The sequence below is a fragment of the Herpailurus yagouaroundi genome, unplaced genomic scaffold, assembly GCF_014898765.1.
Source record: "Herpailurus yagouaroundi ecotype Mexico unplaced genomic scaffold, PumYag 67493, whole genome shotgun sequence".
Classification (NCBI taxonomy): domain Eukaryota; kingdom Metazoa; phylum Chordata; class Mammalia; order Carnivora; family Felidae; genus Herpailurus; species Herpailurus yagouaroundi.
This window is the reverse complement of record NW_024420301.1, coordinates 2101200-2127877: the sequence shown is the minus strand read 5'-3', so window position 1 is coordinate 2127877 and position 26678 is coordinate 2101200. Positions and strand designations below refer to the sequence as shown.

Sequence of the window (26678 nt, the reverse complement as noted above, 5' to 3'; positions counted from 1 at the left end):
TTGGAAGAATATTGTTAAAATGTCTATAATACCCAAAGCAATATACACATTTTATGCCATCTTTATCAAACTACCAACAGCATTTTCCCCAGAGCTAGAACAAAAAATCTTAAAAACTGTATGGAACCACAGAAGACCACAAATAGACAAAGCAACCTTGAAAAATAAAACCAAAGCCAGAGGCATCTCAATTCCAGACTTCAAATTACATTACAAAGCTGTAGTGATCAAAACAGTATGGTACTGTCACAAAAATAGACACATACATCAGTGGAACAGAATAGAAAACTCAGAAATATACCCATAACTATATGGTCAATTAATCTTTGACAAACCAGGAAAGAATATCCAATGGAAAAAAACAGTCTCTTAAAAAATGGTGGTAGGAAAACTGGACACAACATGCAAAAGAATGAAACTGAACCATTCTTACACTATAAACAAAAATAAATTCAAAATGGATGAAATGCCTAAATCTGAGGCCAGAAACCATTGAAATCCTAGAGGAGAACACAGGCAGTAACCTCTTTGACATCAGACATAGCAATTTCATTCTAGATATATATCATGAGTGCTAGTAATGGAAGTGAGGAGGATGTGGTCTGATATGAAATTTAAATTAGAGGTTGAGTGCACAAGATTGTCAGATGTGTTGAGTATGGATATGAGGGAGAGGTATCAGGAATTCTTTCTAAGTTTTTGCCTTGGGCATCTGGGAAAATGCTGCTTCTATTAATTGATAAAGGAATGACAAAGGGAAGAATTGCATGGGTTGGAGAGTCAAGAGTTTTGCTATGAATATATTAAATTTGACATGAAAGAACTAGACTAGAGATGTTGATTTGCCAATTATCAGAATATAGGAGGTGTGGCAGTTTTTATACATGTCTGCAAATTCTTAGGCACTCCTGCCATTAATAGGTGAAGTCTATGTCCCTCCTCTTGAATCTGGGCTGGCCTTAGTAACTCTATTGTAACCAACAAAATGTAGCTACTTCTCAGGTTAGGACAGTAAAAGCCATGCAGCCTCCAACAGTATCTCTCAGAACATTTGTTTTCCAAGAGGCTCCTTTTGGAAATGCTCCTTTTCAGGACCCAGCTTCCATGCTGTGAGAAGCCATAATGAAAAGCCATGTATAGATGCTCCAGTCGATAATCTAAGTTGAAGCTGTCCTTCAACCATCACAGCCCAGCTGCCAGACATATGATTTAAGGACTCTACCCCCTGGCTTAGCAAACAGAACCTCCCTCATCTTCTCAGTTTAGAACCCAACACTTTCTCTGATGGACAGGACTAGAGCTGGGCAACTAATATGCCTATATCTCACCACAGAATCCCCTGCCACGTGGAGCTTGGAAGTAGATTCTCCATCTCCAGATATTCCAGTCAATTAAGTCATCCCTGCTTATTTGAGTCTTCCTTTCTGAGGTCCTGGGCATTGTGGAGCAGAGATAAGCCATCTTTGATGAACGCTGTCCACATTCCTGACCCAGGGGAATAATAAACAGTTGTTCTATGCTATTAAATTTGGGAGTAGTTTGTTACATAACAAAAGATAATTGAAATATGCAGTCACTGAAGCTACTAGGACAGATGACAGATGAGATCATTCAGGGGGAGTGTGTGAAGTGATAAGAACAAAAACACCTTAGGGAAACGCAGCACTTAAGAGATGAGAGAAGTTGAACAGAAAAATCATGACAAACCGAAAGGTAGCAGGGGGAAAAAGTAGGGGTATCAGGAAACTATGGTGTCATAAAAACCGAAACATAAAGTTATTGTTAACAGTATCAAATACTGCTGATAGGTTCAAGTAAGATAAATGAAAAAAATGCCTTTAGGTTTTAGTAACCAGGGTAGTGGTGACTCAGTAGGAGTAGCTCACTGAAAGCAGATAATAGAAGTAGAATTATTTTAGAAGAGAGGAGCAGAGATGAAGAACAAAGGAGGGACTGGTCTCAGACAGAAGGGATGCCAACTTTTAGCCTGTGACAGAAGGGAAGGGAGTGATGGCATGTGAAGATCCCATGATTTCTGTTGATTTGGTCACAAAAAGTTTAGGGAGTTCATTCGGATGGTTTCTGTTCTACCCAAAGCTGAACCTTTGGAGGAAAAACAAAGGGGGGAGGTATGTGCTCTTGGCTTACCTGGGGGATCCCTGTCTTACACCAGCACCACTTTAATATTCTCACTGTAGGACCCAAATTTTCTCATGATGGGACAGGAGCTGAGCTCCTACACACCATTACACAAGACCCTGCCACATCAAGCTCAGGCCAAGGATATGGTGTGGGGCTTGAGGAAGTCACTACCAGATATGAGTTTGGCCCTTGAATTCCCAGGTTTAACCACCTTGCTGTCTTGGTATTTAACCAAATTCTTTTGAAGCTGCCAATCCATGTGAGTTGTATGTCAGGCAATCAAAGATAGGGGTTGCGCTCTTTAGGTGGGCTGGTATGGGGGTCCAAGGATGTGGTGACCCTCAGAGGTAGAGTGGACTACTAGGGCAGCTGCTGGAAAGCATACTATAATGTCTTGGCTCTGATCAGCTCTCTATTTACTAATTGGGAAACTAAATCTGAGTTCAGGGGAGGGACTTACCCAGAACCATCACTTAACATCTGTGATGAGATTAAACCCTGGCTAAAATCCAGGTGTTCATTCTCAGTATTTTCCCATGATATCAAATTGTTGGAGCTCCAGAAGAAGCAAGGCAAAACAGATCCAGATTTCTCTCTGATGGGAAAGGGTAGGAGGCCTCAGAGGGAAGCCTTCCCAGTCAATAAGGGCAGGTACCTTTAGCCTCACTCTAGTGGATGATCACATGATTAACATTTCTAGGCAGAAGAGAGTCTGTGTAATTCAAAGCTGTTGAAATTGAATGAAGAAAGATCCCTGCCTCCAATTCTAGGGTTTCTTTGACAGAATTTCCCCTAATTGTGTTCTTCCTTTTCCACTTCACTTCATATTCATTCCATGTTCTGCTAGACTTATTGGAAGGATTCAGAGTTTCAGAGGGTCTCCTACCGAAGCTCAGACTGGGAAGCCCTCTGAAAGGTGTCATAATACAAATGCATCCTAGATGGGCCAGTGAGCTATGCTTGAGATTTTCAGAGGTTCCTAGTGCCCAGGAATGCCTTGCTCTCCTTCCCTCAGTACTTTAACACTAGGAACTAATAGGCCATTAATTGAATGCTCCAGATTTAAAAGTACATAGAAGCAAACAATTATTTAAGTAGAAAAAATATTTAAAATTATTTAAAACAGAGCATACTTAATAGTACCTGGATGCTCTTAGAGTTGTTTTAGAAGTTTGCACATTGCTTTTGTTTCTATTAATCTCCACTGATCATGGTTTAGTTTCCTTTCCAACACCACCCTAAATAATCCCTCCTTCATGTAGCTCTCATCTAGATTAGCATTCATTTATTCATGCTTATTGAGTGCCTATTTTGTGTTAGGCATTCTTACAGCAGCATCTAGAACTGATATTCTAAATATCACAAAATATTTGAGTCCAGAAATACAGGTCCCAATTTGGGATAAGGGTTTCAAACTCTAGGAAGTTCAGCAACAGAAGTGCTGATGGGGACAGACTGAGCTTTTCCTTAAGACTGGAGGGGGGCAGAGGCATTTCTTTTTAAAAAAAATTTTTTTTAACATTTATTTATTTTTGAGACAGAGAGCATGAGCAAGGGAGGGTCAGAGAAGGAGACACAGAATCTGAAACAGGCTCCAGGCTCTTAGGTGTCAGCACAGAGCCCGATGCAGGGCTTGAACCCACGGACTGGGAGATCATGACCTGAGCCAAAGTCGGACGCTTAACCGACTGGGCCACCCGGGTGCCCCAAGACAGCAGAGGCATTTCAGAGGCAAAGTGGTTTCAGAGGGTTCTCAAGGAAACAACACTTAAATATTGGTATGCAATTTTGCCAAAGACACGGCCATCTGGTTGTTCTGGGGATATGGTTGAACTGGTGAAGGGATTGTGAGACTGTTGCAGCAGCAGGGCATCATCAGATGACCACAGGGCTGGAATATGCACTGAGGGTCAGATTGGCCAAGTCCCTCATTTTATTTCAGACAATAAAAACTTTTATATTATTTGAAATGCTCTCCCAAAGAGAATTCTCCCATCATCTAGGAGCCAGGTGATTTCCTCAAGATCTCATGAGATTATTTCCCATATTTTTCCTAACTCTGTAAGAAATAAGGGTCCCCATCTATTTCCCAACACATGCATCAACCAACCAGACACCCACTCTCCCTCTGCCTAATAACTATTACCTAAGGGAACTATCGTCTAAGAAAAATTGTAACCAACGGGAAAGAGAAAGTCTTTAGAATTGCAATAAGAATTAGCTATTTCCTAGGATTGGGTGAATTTAGCAGAGGAAGCAGTGCAGGTGTTTCCTTCTCTGTCTTATTGGGTAATGAGACCCCAGAGTCAATCAAAGCTATGTTTTCACATGGGGTCCAGTTTTGATTACTGTAATAGGTCTCTTCTCAGGGGATACCCTTTTTTTCCAGCTTATTTCAATGGTGGTAAGAAGTGGAAAGTAAGGGTTACTTGAGAGTGGTAGTGAAAGACAACAAAGTACTGCCTATGGTAGGCAAAGAGTAACCAAAAAATGTTCTCCAGTCTGAATACAATTCAGAAGTTTAATAAACAGCCGCTAAACATTGCACCAAAGCATTTGGACACACAATTTCTACAGAAAGGCAAAGGTCAGGCTTTCATTTTAAACTCCTTAAGACAATCATTAACAGCCCTTCCCCCCCCCCCCCCCCCCCCCCCCCCCCCCCCCCCACCCCGCCGTCCCCACATATCCACAACACTATACCCTTCTAGTCATGAATTTGCCTATAGACACACTCTTAGGAATAATGGGACTGGCATGCATTATCCCAGCAATGGCAAGGAAGCAGGGGATGGGGGAAAGATGGGTGCAAAGGCAACCAGTGGCTGTTAGATCCCTTAGGAGCTTTATTTAGGGAGTGGGAAGGGACAGTCTGCTTTTGGTGCCATCTGTGGCTTTACTTTGGGCTTCTAGGATATTCTGGACTAGTGGCTGGGGCTACCATCTTAATATCATTCCATTGAGCCATGACTATTAGAAGTGGTTTCCTTGGGTGATACATTGTGACTTCTTCCTACAAATCTTTTTGGTGTCCAATTAAACTGCATTCAGGACTCAGTAGGACTGTTGAGATTGTGCTGATTCAGAGGTCAAATGTACCTTGCTTCTCAGTCTTGTCTTCATTTTGGCCTTTGGAAAGGGACTCATGATAGTTCTCTATTACAGACACATATAAGGAGCCTAGGCAAGTCATTCAAACATCTGAGACTCAGTGTATCTACCTTATAAAAATTTTACAATTATAATACATTAAGAACAAATGAGATCAAATGGCCCCTAAATAATATATTATCAACCTGGTAATAATAATTTACTTGACTCAAAAACCAAGTAGACTTCAATTCACCCCTCTAAGAATTGGCATCAATAGAGAACCAGAGTTTGCTGACAAGGTGAGAGCAAAGTTCTTAGGCCTGGGTTAGCATTTGGGGTGTGGAGGGCATGGAAGGAAGAATTTGACTTTCACCTGCCAGTGGCTTTCTCTTTTGAGCCAGACTTCAAGCTTCCACCACCCAGCCCAAATCTCTTACCCCATCCAATATTTGACTAGTTGCCTTGGCAGGGAGATGACTTTCCTCTCTAATTAAAAAATATATATATATAGGCATTTGATCTAGATCTTTTTGTTTCTGTTTGTCCCTTTTTAGTATAAATTACAAAAATACTTGATCCTTTTCATGAAGAGTTTGCAGGCAGTAATGAGTCCAAAATAAGCAGTGTCCAGCTGGCTACAAAGGGGTGGGGGAGGGTCAAAGAACTTAAGAGAAATTTCCCAAAGGAGAAATATACCAAAGAGGGTACTATTTTCCTGAGGGGCTGAAACTGGCAGGGCATCAGCCATCTTTAGACCAGGCTGGCCTAGTTGATTCTGTTTTGGCTATCTATCATTAACAGTGGTAAGCCTCAACTGTCCCCACTAACCTCCAAGCCAATAAAAAGGCTGGAGCCATGTTTAGAGGTTAGCACTGGCTCCTGCCTTTGCTATCAGTACTTATACCTAGTGGGCCATGGTGTAGGCAAGGGAGGTGGCAGACCAGGACCACATGGGATAGACTGGCTCCCTCAGGAGTTAGAATCATATGATCTGGACCAGTCAACAATCTTCTTTGCTCTGGACCACTCAAATAGCCAAGGCTCCCACTACAGGTAATAGAGTCTCCTGTTCTTTCTGCAGTGGGCAGAGTGCAATAAAATACATGTAGTGCCCTCAGCTGGGGGAGACTGGCAGACTAAGGTGAGCAACTGAACAAATGGCAGTGTTTGGCTCTGATGAGGGTATACTCAGCAATGTCAAAGGGGCAAGTAATTTTTCTGTTACTATTTTTTCATTGAGACTCATAAATATGAATTGAGAGCCACAGCTTGGTAGAGAGTTAAAAAGAAGAATCCTGAAACACAGAAAGGGGAGCCCTGGGGTTTGGGTGCCTGGATGCTTCCTAGGGTATACAATGCTCTGGTTGCTGCATCACCACTATCTATTGTTTGCGGATCATGCCCTTGATAGCTGACTCCCTGTTGACATAGGTGGCCCAATAGACTAGATTAAAAATGGCAAAGAGCACAGGAAAGATGATGCGGGAAATTTTGTCAACCTTGCTGACACTGTTGTAGGTCTTGGTCTCAGTTGGGATGTCCTGCACGTAGGTGGTCTTGGGTGAAGCAATAATTGTCGGGGTTGAGGAGGCACTGGGAGCAGCGCCCTTGGAGATGGTAGAGAACTCAGTGTCCTTGGCCAGGTTGATGGGATAGGTGGTTCCCACGATGTTGAAGGTGGTGCTGGTTTTCTTTGTTGGGGCTGCTGGTGTTTTCTTCTAGGAGTCAGAAAAAGTAGGGAGAAGGGGGGATAAAACAAAAGCTAATTAATTCATTACACAGATCATCTTCAGAGGCTTTAGGGAGGAGGAACCATGAGGGAAGTTAAGAAACAGGGGCTAGGAAGCCAATAGCACTGAGTAGCCAGGTTTGTATCTAAGGATAATTGAAGATGAGTTTGAAAACAGAAAACTTGCATCATCCTGGTTTACTAGGTATGTGGCTTTGGCCAAGTCACTTATCTTTGAGTTTTAGTCTCTTCATCTGTAAAATGAAAATCAAAATATTTGGCAGGGTTGTTGAGAGGATCAGATGAAAGAATGGTGCTAAGAATCACTGGAAAACTGTGAAATATTGGTCACATGTAGGATCTTATATAATCATGGGATTTGATCCTCACAGTAACCCTAACAAGTAGATAGGTGAGATTACTCCCATTTGACAGATGATAAAACTCAGCCTCAGACTGAGTAGCAGAGCCCACACTAGCCACCTCGGCTCCTGACTTTAATCCAGGGCTGTACTGTGCTGCTTTGTATAGGTGCGAGGCACTTTTTGGTTACCCGAGAAATAACTCCAAAAGGCTTCAACCATCAAGTGGCACATCCCCTGTGAGGAAGAGAGCTATATGAGTCTGAAAATCATTTCATCTTAAAGACACAACAAATACTATGGCATGTTTACATGCATTGTTACAACAGTATCTCACCCTTCATGCACTGTAAATGTGTTCAGCAAGCTAGGGAGCACCCCAGAGTTTTCTACTCTCTCATGGCTGTAGGCAGGGGCCAACACCTCCTCAGGGAGCTATGCAAATATTTCCCTCTGATACAGCAAAGGCAGGAAGAGCCAGAGTCTTGCTATGACACTGCCTTTTGTAATTTTTTTTAGAATTAAAGAAAAAAGGGAAACAAACATGCATATATGTGCCCATTTGTTCCTAACTATATAATTTGTGTACACATGGACCTTCATGTAGAAAAAACAGAGCTCAGATCTAGATCAAAAGAGAGAGGCTGATGAAGGGGAAGCCAAAGGCAGTGACAGTGCATAGTCTACAGTGTTTGCTGCCTCTGTCTGTAGTCTGGCCTTTTCTTCTTTCCATCCCTTTTTGTTTCTAAGGAAAAGTGAAGATAGAGGAGCTTCAGAAATGCCCGAGTGTTTGATGAAAAGTGACAACTACTTGCATTACCTTAATTTCACACACCTCACATTGTTCCCTTTCTCAATGTTATTTTCTTCCCAGCATGTGTATTTTACTTTACTCCTCTCCTTCCTACTTGTTTCTTTCCAGGGTTTTTCTACTCCCAGTCTTTTACTGACCCCTTTATCCTAATCTCTTTCTTTTCTTTTCTTTACACCATTTTGATCTTTTTTTTTCCCGTTTAGACCATACTGCCATTTACTTTCCTGATCCTAGTAACTTTGCCAAATACTTACTGAATACCTACTGGGCCAGAAACTATGCTAGGCATTTAGGGATAGGTGGGAGGGTTAAAAGATGAGTCCATTTCAGTCCCTGTTGTCTAGGAGTTTACAGTACAGTGGGGGAGAGGGCTGTAGGAACACATGAGTGCCATATAATGTGATCAGTGTTCTAATAGATATGAGCAAACTATGATTGGAATTCAGTAAAGTGAGGGGCAAAGTACCTACAGGTATTGGAAAAGGTGGCTCAGAGAAGATAATGAGGCTTGTGAGCTGTGTCACAGCAGATGAGCAGGAACTCGCCAGTTGAAGATGCAGCACAGGTCAAGGGCACTGCTTGCTTGAGGGATAACAAGAAGTCTGCTATAGCTGGATCACAGTGTACATGACAAAGGCCTTGTATGCCATGCCCTCCTGCTCTGACTTCCCATCCTGACTTTAGGGTTTTAAATGAGAGGGGGAGTGGGGCAAATGAGAGAGTGTTGGTTTAAGTAAATGAACAGTCTCACTAATAGGACTTTTATAAAACAATACTCTTCTTTCTCTTTGAGAATTGCAGCCACAATGCTGTAAGTGGAAGGAGCACAGAACTCTAAGGCTTCTAAGAGCCTTGTAAATTCCTTAAATACTACATGGGACTCATTTATAATTAGCAACTTCATTGTGCAAATAGAGGCCTGCTGCTAAACACCTCTGCTATTAAATAAAAGAACACTTTGTTTTCCTTATTAATTTGCTTAGTAATCTCTTTTTTGTGGGTAGAAAAAAACAGGAAAGAAAAAACCCCACTATCCTGACTTTGCTATAAGCTTTCACATGTTATTTAATTTAGTCATCATATAAGCTGGTTATAACCAAATCTCTGAAACAATCATTCCAAACAGCAAATACTTTCTGTAGCTCCATAAGCACTTTGTGTTCTATAGGTGAGAAGAAGCAGCAGTTGATTTAATCTCAGATTTTTAAAGGAATAAAGGAAAATTACCTTCTAATTCCTCTTGCCCTTTCCAACATGGCACATTTTAATCAGCCATTCTAATTTTTACCTAAATTGTCAAAGAAGGAAATCAAAGCAAAAGTTGTAGTGTCAAGGATACAGAAGCAGGAGACAGAGATTAATGGTTAATATTTTTCCATTTCTGTATCTAGTTTTTGATTTGATAGATACAAACTAGACTGACTTAATTTTGACCAAGTTGTGATTTTATTCCTTCCCAGCCCAGTGCCTGGTTTAGGCATGTGATAGATGCTTACTGAATAAAAAGATGACCCCCTCCCATTGAAGATTCTCAATGTGACTTCCAGTTTGTACCTCCTTAGTCTTGACCTCTCCTATACAGAGAAAATATCTCTATAGTTTAGCTGGAAGTAATTCCCATACCACCAAACTGAAATTGACTCCTCCAAATTCCCCCAAGCAGTATTACTTCCAGAATACCTTTTCTTTTATAAAGCCACCTCATGTGGGTTTTGAGAAGTGCCAACTATAGGGTTGGAGTGCTGAATGTACTTGATACCCAGCCAGGACCTTAGAGTATATACAGATATAGTCCAATGCCTCTGTATCCACCCCCTAACATATATCCAAATTTCCTGAACCCTACTTTTCATAAGTGGGGCAAAGTAATAGCATATATACTATAAGGGATTCAAAGACAAATCAGAAAAGTGACAAGAAAAGTCCAAGACCAGATGGTTTCATGAGTGAATTCTACCAAACATTTAAAGAAGAGTTAGGACCTATCCTTCCCAAATTATTTTTAAAAAAATTGAAGAGGGAACATTTCTAAACTCACTTTATGAGGCTAGAATTACCCTGCTACTACAACCAGATAAAGACACCACACACACACACACACACACACACACACACACACACACACATATTACAGCACAAGATCCCTGATGAACATACATGCCAAAATCCTCAACAAAATATTAGCAAACCAAATTCAACAATATGTTAAATAAAAGGTTTATACACCATGATCAAGTAGATCCACAAATCAGTGAACATGATACACCACAATAACAAAACAAAGGAAAGCATTTGACAACATTCAACATCCATTTATGATAAAAACTCAGCAGAGTATAGAAGTGTTCCTCAACATAATAAAGACTATATATGACAAGCCCACAGCTAACATACTCAAAGGTGAAAACCTGAAAGCTTTTTCTCTAAGATCATGAAGAAGAAAAGGACGTCCACTCTCATAATTTTTATTCAACATAGTATTACAGGTCCTAGCCAGAACATAAAAGAAATAAAATGCATACCAATTAGAAAATAAATAAAACTGTCATAATTTGCAGATATAATCTATATATAGAAAACCATAAAGACTCCACTAAAAAACTACTAGAACTAATAAATTTAGTAAAGTTGCAGGATACAAAATTAATATACAGAAATCAGTTGCATTTCTATACAGTAATAATGAACTAACAGAGAAATTAAGAAAAAAATTTCATTCACAGTTGCACAAAAACAATAAAATACCTAGGAGTAAATTTAACCAAGCAAGGGAGGTTTATGACATTGATTAAAGAAATTGAAGACAACACAAACAAATGGAAAAATATAGTGTGCTCATGGATTGGGAGAATTAACATTTTTAAAATGTCCATATTACCCAAAAACAATCTACAGATTCAATGCAATCCCCATCAAAACCACAATGGCATTTTCATAGAACAAAACATTATAAAATTTGTATGGAACCACCAAAATACCCTGAATAGCTAAGCAATGTTGAGAAGGTGGAACAAAGCTGGAGGTATCATGCTCCCTGATTTCAAACTATACTACAAAGCTATAGTAATCAAAATGGCATGGTACTGGCATGAAAATAGACACATATTTTAATAGAATAGAATAGGGGGTTCAGAAATAAGCCTATGGATATATAGTCAATCTATGACAAAAGGAGGTAAGAATATGCAATGGGGGAAAGGCAGTCTCTTCAATAAATGGTGATTGGAAAACTGGACTGCTACATGCAAAAAACCAAACTGGATCACTATCTCATACAATATACAAAAATAAACTCAAAATGCATTAAAGAACTGAGTGGAAGACCTGAAAACATAAAACTTCTAGAAGAAAACATAGGCAGTAAGCTATTTGTCATCAGGCTTAGCAATGATTCTTTGGACAAATCTCCTCAGTAAAAGGCAACAAAAACTAAAATGAACAAATGAAATTACATCTAACTAAAAAGCTTCTGCACAGCAAAGGAGACTATCAACAAAATGAAAAGACTACATATTAAATGGGAGAAGATATTTGCAAATCATACATCCACTAAGAAGTTAATATCCAAAATATATAAAGAAGTTATACAACTTAATATAAAAACCAACCTAATTAAAAATTGGCAGAGGACTTGAAAACATACAGATGGTCAATAGACATATGAAAAGATGCTCAACATCATTAATCATCAGGGAAATGAAAATCAAAATTACAATGAGAGATCACCTTACATTGCTCAGATTGGCTATTATCAAAAAGACAAAAAAGTAAAATGTTGGTGAGGATGTGGAGAAAAGGGAAGCTGGATACAGTGTTGGTAGGAATGTAAATGGATGAAAAACTATGGAAAACAGTATGGAGGTTGCTCAAAAAATTAGAAATACCATATGATCCGGTAATCCCACTACTGGGTATTTACCTAAAATCAATGAAAACACTAATTTGAAGGGATACATAGACCCCTATGTTTATTACAGCATTATTTACAATATCTAAGATATGGAAGTAGCCTAAGTGTCCATCAAGGTGGATAAAGAAAAAATGGCATACATATTCGTTGGAACATTACTCACCCATAATAATTAAATCTTGTCATGTGCAACAACATGGATGGACCTAGAGGGTATTATGCTAAGTAAAATTAGAGAAAGACAAATATCATGACTTCACTCATATGAGGACTTCAAGAGACAAAACAGATGAACATAAGGGAGGGGAAGCAAAAATAATATAAAAACATGAAGGGGGACAAAACATAAGAGACCCTTAAATATGAAGAACAGAGGGTTACTGGAGGAGTTGTGGGAGGGGATGGGATAAATGGGTAAGGGACATTAAGGAATCTACTCCTGAAATCATTGTTGCACTATATGCTAATTTGGATGTAAATTAAAAAAATAAATAAAAAATTAAAGTTTTTATGTAATGTAAAATATGAATCTAGGTAGATTTTTTATAGAGATATTTAGCTCTTATATTCTGCTTTGTTAAAAAAATCTTTTTCTCAAAAAAGTATTCTGGTGTCTTAGTCAAAACTATAAAAAAATGAAACATTACAAAAAATTTTAAGGCAATAATAATAAAAAACTAAACTTTTCCAAGATATGAATTGAAGTTGAGTATTTTTTCTAATGTGAAATATTATTCTAGACCATTCAAATATCCTTATTTGAAAATAAAAACAGGATAAGAATTACTGTATTTTCAAAACGTAGGTAAGAATTTATGAATATTTTAAAAGCAGTTCTAAGAATAATAATCTTTTTAAATGTAGAGGCTTATTTCTTAATTTTATTTGCTTTATTTTTAATTTTCAAGAGTTTAATGAAAGTAATGCACATAGTTTTTTATTTAAAAAAAGAACTTAAAGGCTTATAATGAAAACCAGAAACCCTTACCTAAAGCAAGTCTTAATTATTTTTAATTCTCTTAACTGATATTTCTAAATTTCTAAATAATATGCTTATGCTGCTATTAGTTTCATACATAGCCAATCTTTTCATGATAGAAATTTAATTCATTCATGCAACACTTCCTCCATCCTTCAATACAAATATAACAATATTTTAGTTCAATTAATAACCAGTGGTAACATCATTACAAATTACTATATAAATACATCTAGCATCCTGCCCAAACTGGACTAATCCCTCTCCAGGTTTGCTTCTTGCTGCATCATAGCTTTCATTTTAGGACTTCTGTTCACTTATCTCCTATGTTGGATACTCTCTTTTCTGGATTCAATGTCCTTCTCTTTTATGTTTTACTGTTCTATTTTGTTTTGGTTTTGGTTTTGGTTTTGGTTTTGGTTTGAGAGAGAGAGAGAGAGAGAGAGAGAGAGAGAGAGAGAGAATGCAAGAGTGGGGGAGGGGCAGAGGGAGAGGGTGGAGTGAGAGAGAAAGGAAGAATCTCAAGCAGGCTCCATGCCCAGCATGGAGCACAATGCAGGGCTCAATCTCACAACTGTGAAGTCATGACCTGAGCCAAAATCAAGAGTGGGACACTTAACTAACTGGGCCAACCAGGCACCCCTCTTTTGTTTTAATAGAACATATCCTCCTATGACTTCCTAAGGTGGAGTGTATGGGAAGTGACATTTCTGAGATCTTAGAAGTCTGAAAATACTGTACCTTTCCATTTAATTGATACTTTGGCTAGGCATAGGATTCTAGGTTGAAAGTCATTTGTCCCTCATATTTATGAGATTTACTACTCTGCTGTCTTCTACCATACAGTATACTTGAGAATTCTGATGCCATTCTGTTAACAATTTCTTTGCAAAAAACATTCTAGAATCATTTTATTTATTTTTAATATGAGATTTATTGTCAAATTGGTTTCCATACAACACCCAGTGCTCATCCCAACAGGTGCCCTCCTCAATACCCATCACCCACACACCCCTCCCTCCCACCCCCCATAAACCCTCAGTTTGTTCTCAGTTTTTAGGAGTCTCTTATGTTTTGGCTCCCTCCCTCTCTAACCATTTTTTTCCTTCCCCTCCCCATCCTATAACAGGCAATCCTAAAATTTGTATGGAACCACAAAAGGCCCCAAATAGCCAAAGTAATTTTGAAGAAGACCAAAGTAGGAGGCATCACAATCCCAGACTTTAGCCTCTAATACAAAGCTTTAATCATCAAGACAGCATGGTATTGGCACAAAAACAGACACATAGACCAATGGAATAGAATAGAAACCCCAGAACTAGACCCACAAACGTATGGCCAACTAATCTTTGACAAAGCAGGAAAGAATATCCAATGGAAAAAAGACAGTCTCTTTAATTGTGCTGGGAGGAATGGACAGCAACATGCAGAAGGATAAAACTAGACTACTTTCTTACACTATTCACAAAAACAAACTCAAAATGGATAAAGGACCTGAATGTGAGACAGGAAACCATCAAAACCCTAGAGGAGAAAGCAGGGAAAAACCTCTCTGACCTCAGCCGCAGCAATTTCTTACTTGACACATCCCCAAAGGCAAGGGAATTAAAAGCAAAAATGAACTATTGGGACCTCATCAAAATAAAAAGCTTCTGCACAGCAAAGGAAACAATCAACAAAACTAAAAGGCAACCAACGGAATGGGAAAAGATATTTGCAAAATGACATATCGGACAAAGGGCTAGTATCCAAAATCTATAAAGAGCTCACCAAACTCCACACCCAAAAAACAAATAATCCAGTGAAGAAATGGGCAGAAAACATGAATAGACACTCCTCTAAAGAAGACATCCAGATGGCCAACAGGCACATGAAAAGATGCTCAACATCTCTCCTCATCAGGGAAATACAAATCAAAACCACACTCAGATATCACCTCACACCAGTCAGAGTGGCCAAAATGAACAAAACAGGAGACTATAGATGCTGGAGAGGATGTGGAGAAATGGGAACCCTCTTGCACTGTTGGTGGGAATGCAAACTGGTGCAGCCGCTCTGGAAAACAGTGTGGAGGTTCCTCAAAAAATTAAAAATAGACTTACCCTATGATCTAGAATCATTTTAGACTATCACTTTATTTCTGGTTGTCTGAAATTCATTATGATGTGTCTCTATGTGGGCCTATGAAGTTACTTTTAATCTGGAGACTTATGTATTTCCATTTGTAAAAATGTATTAGTTCTTTGTTAATTTCCTTTATTCCCTTGTCTCTGTTCACTCACACAGCAGCTTCTGAGTTGGATGGACTTCTTGGATACATTCTTAAATCTCTTACCTTTCTTTTACATTCTCACCTTTTTTTCCATTTTGCCCTACTTGTAGGGAGGTTTTCCTCAGTTTTTTTTCCCATATCTCTACTGAAATTTTTATTTTGGTACTTCGTTTTAATTTTAAGAGCTCTTCCTTATTCTCTATTTCCTTTTATATTAGCATCCCATTGTTTTATGAATATAATTACCACTATAAAAGTTAGAATTTTCTTAGTTCCCTAAATTATCCCTGTTCCTTCCAAGATGAGTTTTTTTAAAAAATCTTTGCTCTTTTTCACATTGCAAACATCACTTTGGTTTATTTTTTATTTTTTATTTTTTAAAGTTTATTTATTTTGAGAGAAAGAGAGAAAGAGTGAGAGGGACAGAAAGGGAGAGAGAGAGAGAATCCCAAGCAGGCTCCACACTGTCAGCACAGAGCCTGACACGAGGCCTGAACTCATGAATTGTGAGATCATGGCCTGAGCCGAAATCTAGAATTGGACACTTAACCAACTGAGCCACTCACATTTTTGATAGTTACACCACATAGAAGACTTACATTAAATTTGGTTTTTCCCTATATCCCATCATCTTATTTATCTTTTTTTAATTTTTATTTTATTTATCTCTTGATTTCAGCCTATTCTCTCAAACTTCAGAAATTCTCTTTAGGGCACCTGGGTGGCATAGTCTGTTAAGTGTCAGACTCTTAATTTTGGCTAGGTCATGATCTCACTGTTGTGAGATCAAGCCCCATGTTGGGGTCCACACTGGGCATGTATCCTGCTTAAAATTCTCTTTCCCTCTGCCCCTCAGTCACTGGCTCTCTCTTTCTGTCTTCCCCCCTCTCTTGCAAAACAAGAAATTCTATTTGATTCATAACTCAGAAGATACTCTCCAATAGTCATGAATGCTTGCTTACAAACTTGAAGCATTAATGACAAAATTTAAGAGGAAAGGGACAAAGATGAACCCCTGTGGATTATCACAGGGACGTCCATTCAAGCTGAAATATATCCATCAGTCAATTCTATTTGACTCCAATTAGTCCATCAGTGACATAAGCTTAATTGTACTATTTTTTCAACTGCTATTTCTTCTTTATGAAGGCATTTAAAAAATAATTTAGATGTCTTGATAAAGTCTATGATATTTCCTGATCTACCAGTCTAGTAAACTTTTTGTAAAATTTCTTAAGGTTAGTTTGGCATAATTTCTTCTTAGTGAATTCAGGCTGGATATCAGTGATTAGTGCTAATTTCTCTTAAAACATGTTTAATAATATATTCTAGGGAACTTTCAGTTTAATATGTCAGATTAAGGACATCTTTTCTTCCTTCCTCTCTCTGGAACCAAGCAAATACTATTAGGAAAATGAGAAACAGAAACACAAACTCCAGTTTTGATGAAATGTGAAAGCATTTTTAACCTGATCCAAAAAAGTAAGGGCTCTCAAATGCAGTAAAAATTGGATGAGGGTAAAGACAACATTGAAGATGCTTGCTGTTCTGGATTTCAGGTCAAGAATAGAGTCCTAAAAAGTGAGTGGCATGATCTGAGTGAGGAAACAAATGACTCCCATTTGGAAACAAGATCAATTTTTAGGCTGGTAGTAAGAAAATCCTGAAACATTGTTTGACCACATATAGTGGCAGAGGAGGTAGAGAGTAGAAAAATTAAGGAATATTACACACATACACCTCTGCACCATACACAGAGGGCTTTCCTATACAACAGATGATGCTCAAATTAGTGTCAACTACTCAGTACTGTCCTACTCACTCTCTCAGTCCCTTCCCAAAATGATACTCTCACACACAGCAGGGCTAGTAAAGAATTCCCCCAATGCAACTTCAGGTAATAATTGAAAGCTAGCTAATATGGTACTAATACAAAATATGTTACAAAAAGAGGGGGAGGTGAAATGACCAATAAAGGATTTTGGAACAACATACAAAGCAAACATAACCATATAAAAATAAATCAACAAAGATCATAATATTAATTTAAGGAAAAAAATACTATCCCCAAAATCAAGGTGAATAGACACCTTGAATGGTCAGAGACATGGAAGAAAGGCTTGAGAAAAATGAGCATAGTGAAGTGGAAAATCAGTTAAAAATTCTTAGAGAAAAACAATAAGACAGAGCTCTATGATATGTATATATAATTTGTGCTTCTAGGAAGAGAACAGAACAAAGATATGTTTTAGGAAAACTTTAGGAAATTTTCATAAAGATAGTTGTTAATCTACAGGCTTCTTCTCAAACTATTCAAAAAAACAGAAATGGAAGGAATTCATTCTATGAGGCCAACATTACTGTGATTCCAAAACCAGATTCCACTAAAAAAGAGAACACAGGCCAATATCCCAGATGAACACAGACACAAAAATCCTCAACAAAATACTAGCAAATCAATTCCAACACTACATTAAAAGAGTCATTCACCACGATGAAGTGGGATTTATTCCTGGCCTGCAAAGGTGGTTTAATATTTGCAAATCAGTCAATGTGAATCACCGCATTAGTAAAAGAAAGGATAAGAACCATATGATCCTTTCAATGCATGTAGAAAAATCATTTGACAAAGTACAACACCCATTCATGATAAAAACCCTCAACAAAGTTGGGATAGAGGGAACACACCTGAACATAATAAAGGACATATATGAAAAACCCACAGCAAATATCATTGTCAATGGGGAAAAACTGAGAGCTTTTCCTCTATTGTCAGGAACAAGATATGGATGTCCACTCTCACCATGGTTATTAAATATAGTACTGGAATTCCTAGCCTTAGCAATCAAAAAACAAAAGGCATACAAATCAGCAAGGAAGAAGTGAAATTTTCACTACTTACAGATAGCATAATACCCTATAGAGAATATCCAAAGGACTGCACCAAAAATTGCTAGAACTGATACACAAATTCAGTAGTCATAGGATACAAAAACCAACATACAGAAATCTGTTGCATTTCCATATACCAATAATGAAGCAGCAGAAAAAGAAATTGAGGAATCAATCTCATTTAAAATTGCATGAAAACCATAAGACACCTAGGAAGAAACCTAACCAAAGAGGTAAAAAATCTGTATTCTTAGAACTATGAAACACTGATGGAAGAAATTGAAGTTGACACAAAGAAATGGAAAAACATTCCATGCTCATGGATCGGTTGAAATGTCCATACTACCCAAAGCAATCTACACATTTTATGCCATTCCTGTGTAAATACCACCACAATTTTTCACATGGCTAGAAAAAACAATCCTAAAATATGTATGGAACCACAAAAGACCCTGAATAACCAAAGCTTGAAGAAGAAAAGCAAAGCTGGAAGCATCACAATTCTGGATTTCAAGTAATATTACAAAGCTATAGTGATCAAAAGAGTATGGTACTGGCACAAAAACAGACACATAGATCAGTGGAACAGAATATAAAACCCAGAAATGAACACAGAACTATATGGTCAGCTAATCTTTGACAAAGCAGGGAATAATATCTAATAGAAAAAAAAAAAGACAGTCTCCTCAACAAATGATGTTGGCAAAACTGGACAGTGACATGCAGAAAAATAAACCTGGATCACTTTCTTATACCATTCACAAAAATAAACTCAAAATTAATGAAAGACTTAAGTGTAAGACAGGAAACTATCAAAATCCTAGCGAAGAACACAGGCAGTAGCCTCTTTGACATCAGCTATAGCGACTTCTTACTAAATATGTCTTCTGAGGCAATGGAGACAAAAGCAAAAATAAACTATTGAGACTTCATCAAAATAAACAGCTCTGCACAGCAAAGGAAATAATCAACAAAACTAAAAGGCAACCTATGGAATGGAAGAAGATATTTTCAAATGACATTTCTTATAATGGGTTAGTATACAAAATCTATAAAGAACTTATCAAATTCAACTTCCCAAAAATAAATAATCCATTTAAAAAACTGAGAGAAGACATGAATAGACATTTTTCCGAAGAAGACAAACAGATGGCCAAGACACATGAAAAAATGCTCAACATCACTCATCATCAGGAAAATACTAATCAAAACTACAATGAGATATCACCTCACACCAGTCAGATGGCTAAAATTAACATCACAGGAAACAACAGATGTTGGCAAGGATGTGGTGGAGAAAAGGGAACTCTCTTACTCTGTTGGTGGGAATGCAAACTGGTGCAGCTGCTCTAGAAAACAGTATGGAGGTTCCTCAAAAAGTTAAAAATAAAACTACCCTATGATCAAGCAATTGCACTACTAGGTATTTATGCCAAGGATATAAAAATACTGATTTGAAGGGATACATGCATTCTTTTATTTATAGCAGCATTATCAACAATAGCCAAATTATGGAAAAAACCCAAATGTCCATCAACCGATGAATGGATAAAAAGGTGTGGTGTATGTATATTACACACACACACACACACACTATGGAATATTAGCCATAAAAAACAAAATCTTGCCATTTGCAATGATGTGGATGGAGCTAGAGAGTATTATGCTACATGAAATAAGTCAGAGAAATACAAATATCATATGATTTCAATCATGTGGAAATTAAAAAATAAATCAGATGAATATTGTGGGGAGAAAGGGAGGCAAACCAAGAAACAGACTCTTAATCATAGAGAACAAACTGATCATTACTGGAGAAGTGGGCAGGGGGGTGAGTTAAATGGTTGATGGATATTAAAGAGGGCACTTGTGATGAGCACTGGGTCTTGTGTGTAAGTGATGAATCACTAAATTCTACACCTGAAACTAATATTACACTGTATTTAACTAACTGGAATTTAAATAAAAACTTGAAAAAAACACATGCTGTCCTAAGAAAAAAATCATACAGATACATCAAGATATATCCTTGTAAAGTAATTGGAATTCTTAAATAAAAGATACATTTGTATGGACTTCTAGGCCATAAAATCAAGTCCTCTATTATATAAGAGATTCTCAGTCTTGTCTTAAATTTCTTCCTAACAACATTCAGTGCTAGAATTGAGCATAGCAATCAATGTCTATATGGACATCAGAGAGAGAATGTGACCCATGAATTGTACAACATCCCAACTACAATTCAAGTATAAACACAATTGACAGATAATTTTACACATGCAAGATAGTAGGAAATATGATTCCCATGAGCCCTTCTTAAAAAACTTCTAGAAACAGCTTTGAGGTAACTAAGCAATGAATGGAAAAATGGATAAAAGGACTATTTTGAGAAGATGGCCCATTTAAATGTGGAACTATGACTAAACTATAGGAATTATGACTGCATAAAAGCATGTAAATTCTACAAACTTTGACAATGCAGAAATAGCATTATAACAAACAATAGTTGAGAAATGACAGGGACTGACAGAGAAGGTCAGAGGTAAAACAAGTATACTAATTTTCTCATGTCTTGAAGTGTGTAAGGGGTCAGTAGATCCTGTTCATAGATGACAAATCAATTATTAGATGGATAAATATATTTTAAGGATACAAAGGCAACAACTAGACTAAGTATAATAATAAAACCAGCCAAAATTTCCTATGATAGAGTGGATATAGTTACTAGAAATATGCTTATTTCTTCATAATTTACAGCAAGGAGTTAATGAATTCTATCTAAATAGTGAAAATCTATTCTAAAATTTTGCCAACTCACCAGTCTGTATTCTATGAAATATATCTTTTCCTCCAGTTTGAAAAATCTTCATTATCTTTTCTCTTCTCCATGATTCTTCATATTACTGGAATGGTTCTGGGACCACATCTGCCAGTTCTTTTTAGCATCTTTGGATAGTCTTCATCTAGATCTAGAGATCTGAACTCTTTTAAAGCAGCCAAGGACAATAATCTTGATTTCACAGTATTTATGTTTTATTCATACCAGTTATAGTTGGTTTATTGTTTTTTTTTCTTTTTACCTCCTTCCCATTTCTTCACCAATCCAACTAACATTTATTCAGCTTTTATTACAAATCAGGTACTGTGCAAGAATGTTGGCTAGTTAGAAAGATGATGCAGATAAGACCCTGCCCTCAAGATATTCAGTCTAGTGAGGAGGCAGATAAACAACTCTAATACAAATACAGGATTTTAATAATAGAAACACTCTTCCCCTACCACAATAAAAGCTAAAACTATCTGGATGATTCTTAGAAAGATTCTATAGAGAAAATAGCATTTCATATGGGTCTTGAAGAATGAGTGGATCTTCCCCAGGCAGGAAAAAAAGAAAAGAACATTCTAGGTAGAATGTAAAAAAAAAAATAAGCAAACATACAGAAGGAGTAATGATCACTTTAGTTTGACTATAATTAGAATATACTGAAAAGTGAGGAGCAGAGTTGGCTCTGGAGATTGTACACTTTTCTGAGTAGCTTTATAAATACAGTGTGTTCCCCTTGAGTTTAGTAGTATCATACTTAGGATTGGTCCCTCACCACAAGATGTCAACACTCCAAGATACCTACCCTGTTTTACCCCCAGCAAACACTCCACATTGCCAAGAAACACTCCAGTTGAGAATTGGATTGATGACCCCAGTGAATAGCACACAGCCTTGGCCAGTTCCCAAAGGCTGCAGGCTGCCCACTCCTGGTTCCAATACAGTTCTCTCAGGGAGTGCTTCTCAGCCCCCACCTTTGCTCTATCTCACCTTCATCTCCAGGGCCTCTGGCACCTTCTTGCCTTCCCAAGCCCAACTCCGCTTGGTGAAGTAGTTAACAGTGGCAAATTCAATCAGCGCAGAAAATACAAAGGCATAACAGACGGCTATGAACCAATCCATGGCCGTCGCGTATGCCACTTTAGGTAAGGAGTTTCTGGCACTGATACTCAAGGTGGTCATGGTGAGAACAGTGGTGACACCTGGGGAGAGAGAAAATGAGAACCAGTTGCCAGTGGAAGACATTTAGAGCATATGTGATGAGATCACCAACTTCCTACTTACAAGGAGGAGCTATACCCCACTCAAAATGACCCCCTTAAAGTAAAATACAGAGAATGTCAATGTGGGATGGTTCTACCTAGTAACTACCCCATCCTAGTTATCACAGGAATAGTAAGCTCCGGTAAAGCACTTTTAAACGTTGTCCTGTAGTTTCTGCTTAAACATTTCTATTGAAGAACAGGTAACCTATTTCATTGTAACAGAACTTTTTAATTAGAAAACCCTACCTTCATTAGAATACCTTCTTTAATTAGAAAACCTTCAGTCTGAGCTGAAACCTGCCTTCCTCTAACTCCTAGCCCACTGACTGATCTTAGAATTCTTTCTCTGGCAACACAGGAAAGAAAAGCCTGCTTCCTCCTCCTCTCCCCTTCAGGGAGTTGGAGACGGTGGCCATGATTCCTTGTGAATCTATTAATCTCCAGGATGAACATGGCCACTTTCTTCTCTTGTTTCTCCTCCTTCTCTTCTGGTAGTTTTCTTTTGAACAGCCCATAACTGAACTCAACACTCAGGATCTTCACTTCCCTTACTGTGGACAGTATTTTCCTAATACTGTAAAAAAACACTGTAGAAAATGGTTCTTTAACTTCACCAAAGTCTTTGTACTATTGAGCTTTGTGGACAACCAAAGCTATTCCAATATCTATTTCTCTTTTTTTAAGTTTATTTATTTAGTATGAGTGGGGAAGGGGCAGAGGGAGGGAGGGAGGGAGAGAATCCCAAGCAGGCTCTATGCTGTCAGTACAGAGCCTGACATGGGGCTTGATCTCATGAACCATGAGATCATGACCTGAGCTGAAATCAAGAGTTGGGCACTTAACTAACTGAGACACCCAGGCAGCCCTCCAATATCTATTTCTTGTGAGTTTTTATCAAGCCAGGATTTTTTTTAAATAAATTGATTCTTTTTCTTGGTGGCGTTATTAAACTAAATTTAAGATTTCCCTTTATTCACTTTTAAATTCTATTAAAATCATTTTTCTAATCTTCATTTTATATATACATATGAGCTATATAGTGTTGCGGCTAACGAGTGAGCTTTACAGTCAAATTGATAATAGGCTGACATTCTGGCAATTCCACTTACTGGTAATATACCTTGAACAAGGTGATATATCCCACAAAGCCAGTTTTATCATGTGTAAACTGTGTGTGATCTTACCAGCCTCAGAAATTTGTTTGGGGTTCCAGTGAGATGATGTTTATAAAGCCCATAACACAATATCTGGTAAAGAGTAAGCACTCAAGAAATAGTAGCTTCTATAATTAACATTACTCTTATTTTCACTGTTGTTAATAATCTTGTCATAATTATATGATTAATTATAGTGGTATAAATATAAACAAATTTTAAACAATAACACTATAATAATAATTTTATAATTGTTAGCAATAGTATTCTAGCCTCAAATACCTGCACTAGAAGTTAGAAGTCCTGAGTTCTGCCATTTACTTGTTTCATATCTTTGGCAATTTATTTGATCTCTCTATGCATCCGTTCTGCCTATCTATGAATATTTCCTAAGTCTCTATACCCTAGAATTTTGACAAGATACTTGTTATACCCAAAATCATCCAGATTTGAGGACAGGGGAGTAGTCAGACCTTCTTTCTGAGTGTTGGCATGCTCAAGAGGATAGGGAATGTAAGTCTGGGTCAAATAGGGCATAGAAAGAAGTCTTAATGTGGTGAGAGATATTATATAGAAAAGCAAGCAAATAAGGCCTATCTATTAACTCTACCCAGAGAGTCAGCCATGTGTGCTGCAGCCTCTTGGGCCTTCTTTCACATCTTGCTCCCTCAAGTACCTTACTTATACGTTTGCTATATAAATGAAAATCCAGACTGGAAAAGACTTAGTACAGTTTCAACAGAGAGATCCTAAGGAAGCACCTTTGTACAAACTAGGTAGTCAGCAAGGCTGATTGCAAAACCAAATTTTAATCCCTATCAGGAATCAGCCACATAGCCAGTACCTATTAACAATCTATCTGAGTATGTTGCCTGGTAAGTTCTGGGACTGAACCCAAGGGTCAGTAATCCTCTGACCACACTGAGCAAGGAGTGATTCATGGGAGAAACAAGCTACCTTACTTATGGTTATTAGCAAATGCAGTTGTCTACCCTGGCACAGTCATAGCAGTGTGCCTATGCATGGATGGAGAGAACTATACTGCAACATAAGTGTTTCTGTATCATATCTCAGTAGAAATTTTTATGTTTTAGCCTCTAGAGCTTCATTAGAATAGTCATCTTGTGAAGAATTCTTAGCTAGTCAGCTGGTAGGATCCTCAATCAAACATTTACATTTTATGGATGAACAATGAGGTTTGGCATTTTAAGAGATCCAGTCTTACCACCCAGTATTTCTCTTTCAAGACTCTTCTAGAAAGTATTTTGTGACTGCCCCACCTCACTTCCATGAGCACTTCTAAAAATCTAGGACACTTCTTTGAGAACACATGTCTGTCTGTACTACCAAAGCAGGAATTGCTTGAGAATAGGGATCATGAGTAATCTGTCTCTATCCCCTCAACCTTGAATATATACCTGGGACAGAGTAAGCCCCTAGTACATGTGTGATGAATGAAACTGCTCTACCCTCCCTGGCCCTAGATAACTACTCCTCTGTTTTCTTTCAGTATGGTTACATTTTTTTCCCTTAGAGTTTCATACATATCATATAGTATGCACTCATTTGTGTTTGGCTTTCCTCACTTAGCATAGTATTCTTTAAATTCACTCATGTTGTTGCATCTATCTTTAGTTCATTCCTGTTAATTTCAGAGTAGCATTCCACTGCATTGATATAACAATTTGTCCATTCACCTATTAACGGACATCTGGACTATTTCCAATGTTCAACTATTATGAATGAAGCTTCTGGGAAGATTTACATATAAGTCTTTGTGTGAGCATATGTTTTCATTTTTCCTAAAAAACACTTATAGATGCAACTACATGATTATATTGTAAGTAAACCTTAACTATAGGAGACTGCCAAACAGCTTTTTAAAGTGCATGTACCATTTAACATTCCCATTAGATGTATGAGTTTCAGTCAGCATGAACCTTTGACTTATGAAAATTTAATATTAGTTGGTAGCTTTACACATTTCACTGACAATTAAAGTCCTTAGAACACCTTATCTCCATCTCAACTTACATACACTGCATTAAGGTCTAGTCTTTTATTCTAAATATGTCATATATCCAATAAGCTGCTGTTATTATTTTATACATTCAATTGACATTTACCATTCCCCATATATTTATTATTTTCATTGTTAAAATGAATCTTAAACCTTCCTTCTTGGATAATTTTCTTTTTTCTTAAAGAACTCTTAGTGAGGGTTTGACAATAATGAACTCTTAATTTTATTTTTTTATCTGAAAAGGTCTTTATTGTTCCTATTGAAGTCAGCTGGTAATCTATCACTATTTTCTTTTCTTTTCTTTTCTTTTCTTTTTTTAATATATGAAATTTATTGTCAAATTGGTTTCCATACAACACCCAGTGCTCATCCCAAAAGGTGCCCTCCTCAATACCCGTCACCCACCTTCTCCTCCCTCCCACCCGCCATCAACCCTCAGTTTGTTCTCAGTTTTTAACAGTCTCTTATGCTTTGGCTCTCTCCCACTCTAACCTCTTTTTTTTTTCCTTCCCCTCCCCCATGGGTTTCTGTTAAGTTTCTCAGGATCCACATAAGAGTGAAACCATATGGTATCTGTCTTCTCTGTATGGCTTATTTCACTTAGCATCACACTCTCCAGTTCCATCCACGTTGCTACAAAAGGCCATTTCATTTTTTCTCATTGCCACGTAGTATTCCATTGTGTATATAAACCACAATTTCTTTATCCATTCATCAGTTGATGGACATTTAGGTTCTTTCCATAATTTGGCTATTGTTGAGAGTGCTGCCATGAACATTGGGGTACAAGTGCCCTTATGCATCAGTACTCCTGTGTCCCTTGGATAAATTCCTAGCAGTGCTATTGCTGGGTCATAGGGTAGGTCTATTTTTAATTTTCTGAGGAACCTCCACACTGCTTTCCAGAGCGGCTGCACCAATTTGCATTCCCACCAACAGTGCAAGAGGGTTCCCGTTTCTCCACATCCTCTCCAGCATCTATAGTCTCCTGATTTGTTCATTTTGGCCACTCTGACTGGCGTGAGGTGATACCTGAGTGTGGTTTTGATTTGTATTTCCCTGATAAGGAGCGACGCTGAACATCTTTTCATGTGCCTGTTGGCCATCCGGATGTCTTCTTTAGAGAAGTGTCTATTCATGTTTTCTGCCCATTTCTTCACTGGGTTATTTGCTTTTCGGGTGTGGAGTTTGGTGAGCTCTTTATAGATTTTGGATACTA

At 37.8% G+C, this 26678-nt stretch overlaps 1 protein-coding gene across 1 annotated transcript in view; it reads right to left on the bottom strand.

Annotated features, from left to right (window-relative positions):
- Positions 1 to 4937: 4937 nt before the first annotated feature.
- The window catches only part of GABRA3 (gamma-aminobutyric acid type A receptor subunit alpha3), a 354827-nt gene continuing 333086 nt past the window's right edge, over positions 4938 to 26678 (bottom strand). Inside the window, exons 9-10 of the mRNA XM_040467471.1 lie at positions 22008 to 22219; positions 4938 to 6953 (exon numbers count right to left, since the gene is read on the bottom strand). Coding sequence (XP_040323405.1) covers positions 6618 to 6953; positions 22008 to 22219 — 548 coding nt within the window. The 3' untranslated portion in view covers positions 4938 to 6617. The remainder of the gene's footprint in view (positions 6954 to 22007; positions 22220 to 26678) is intronic.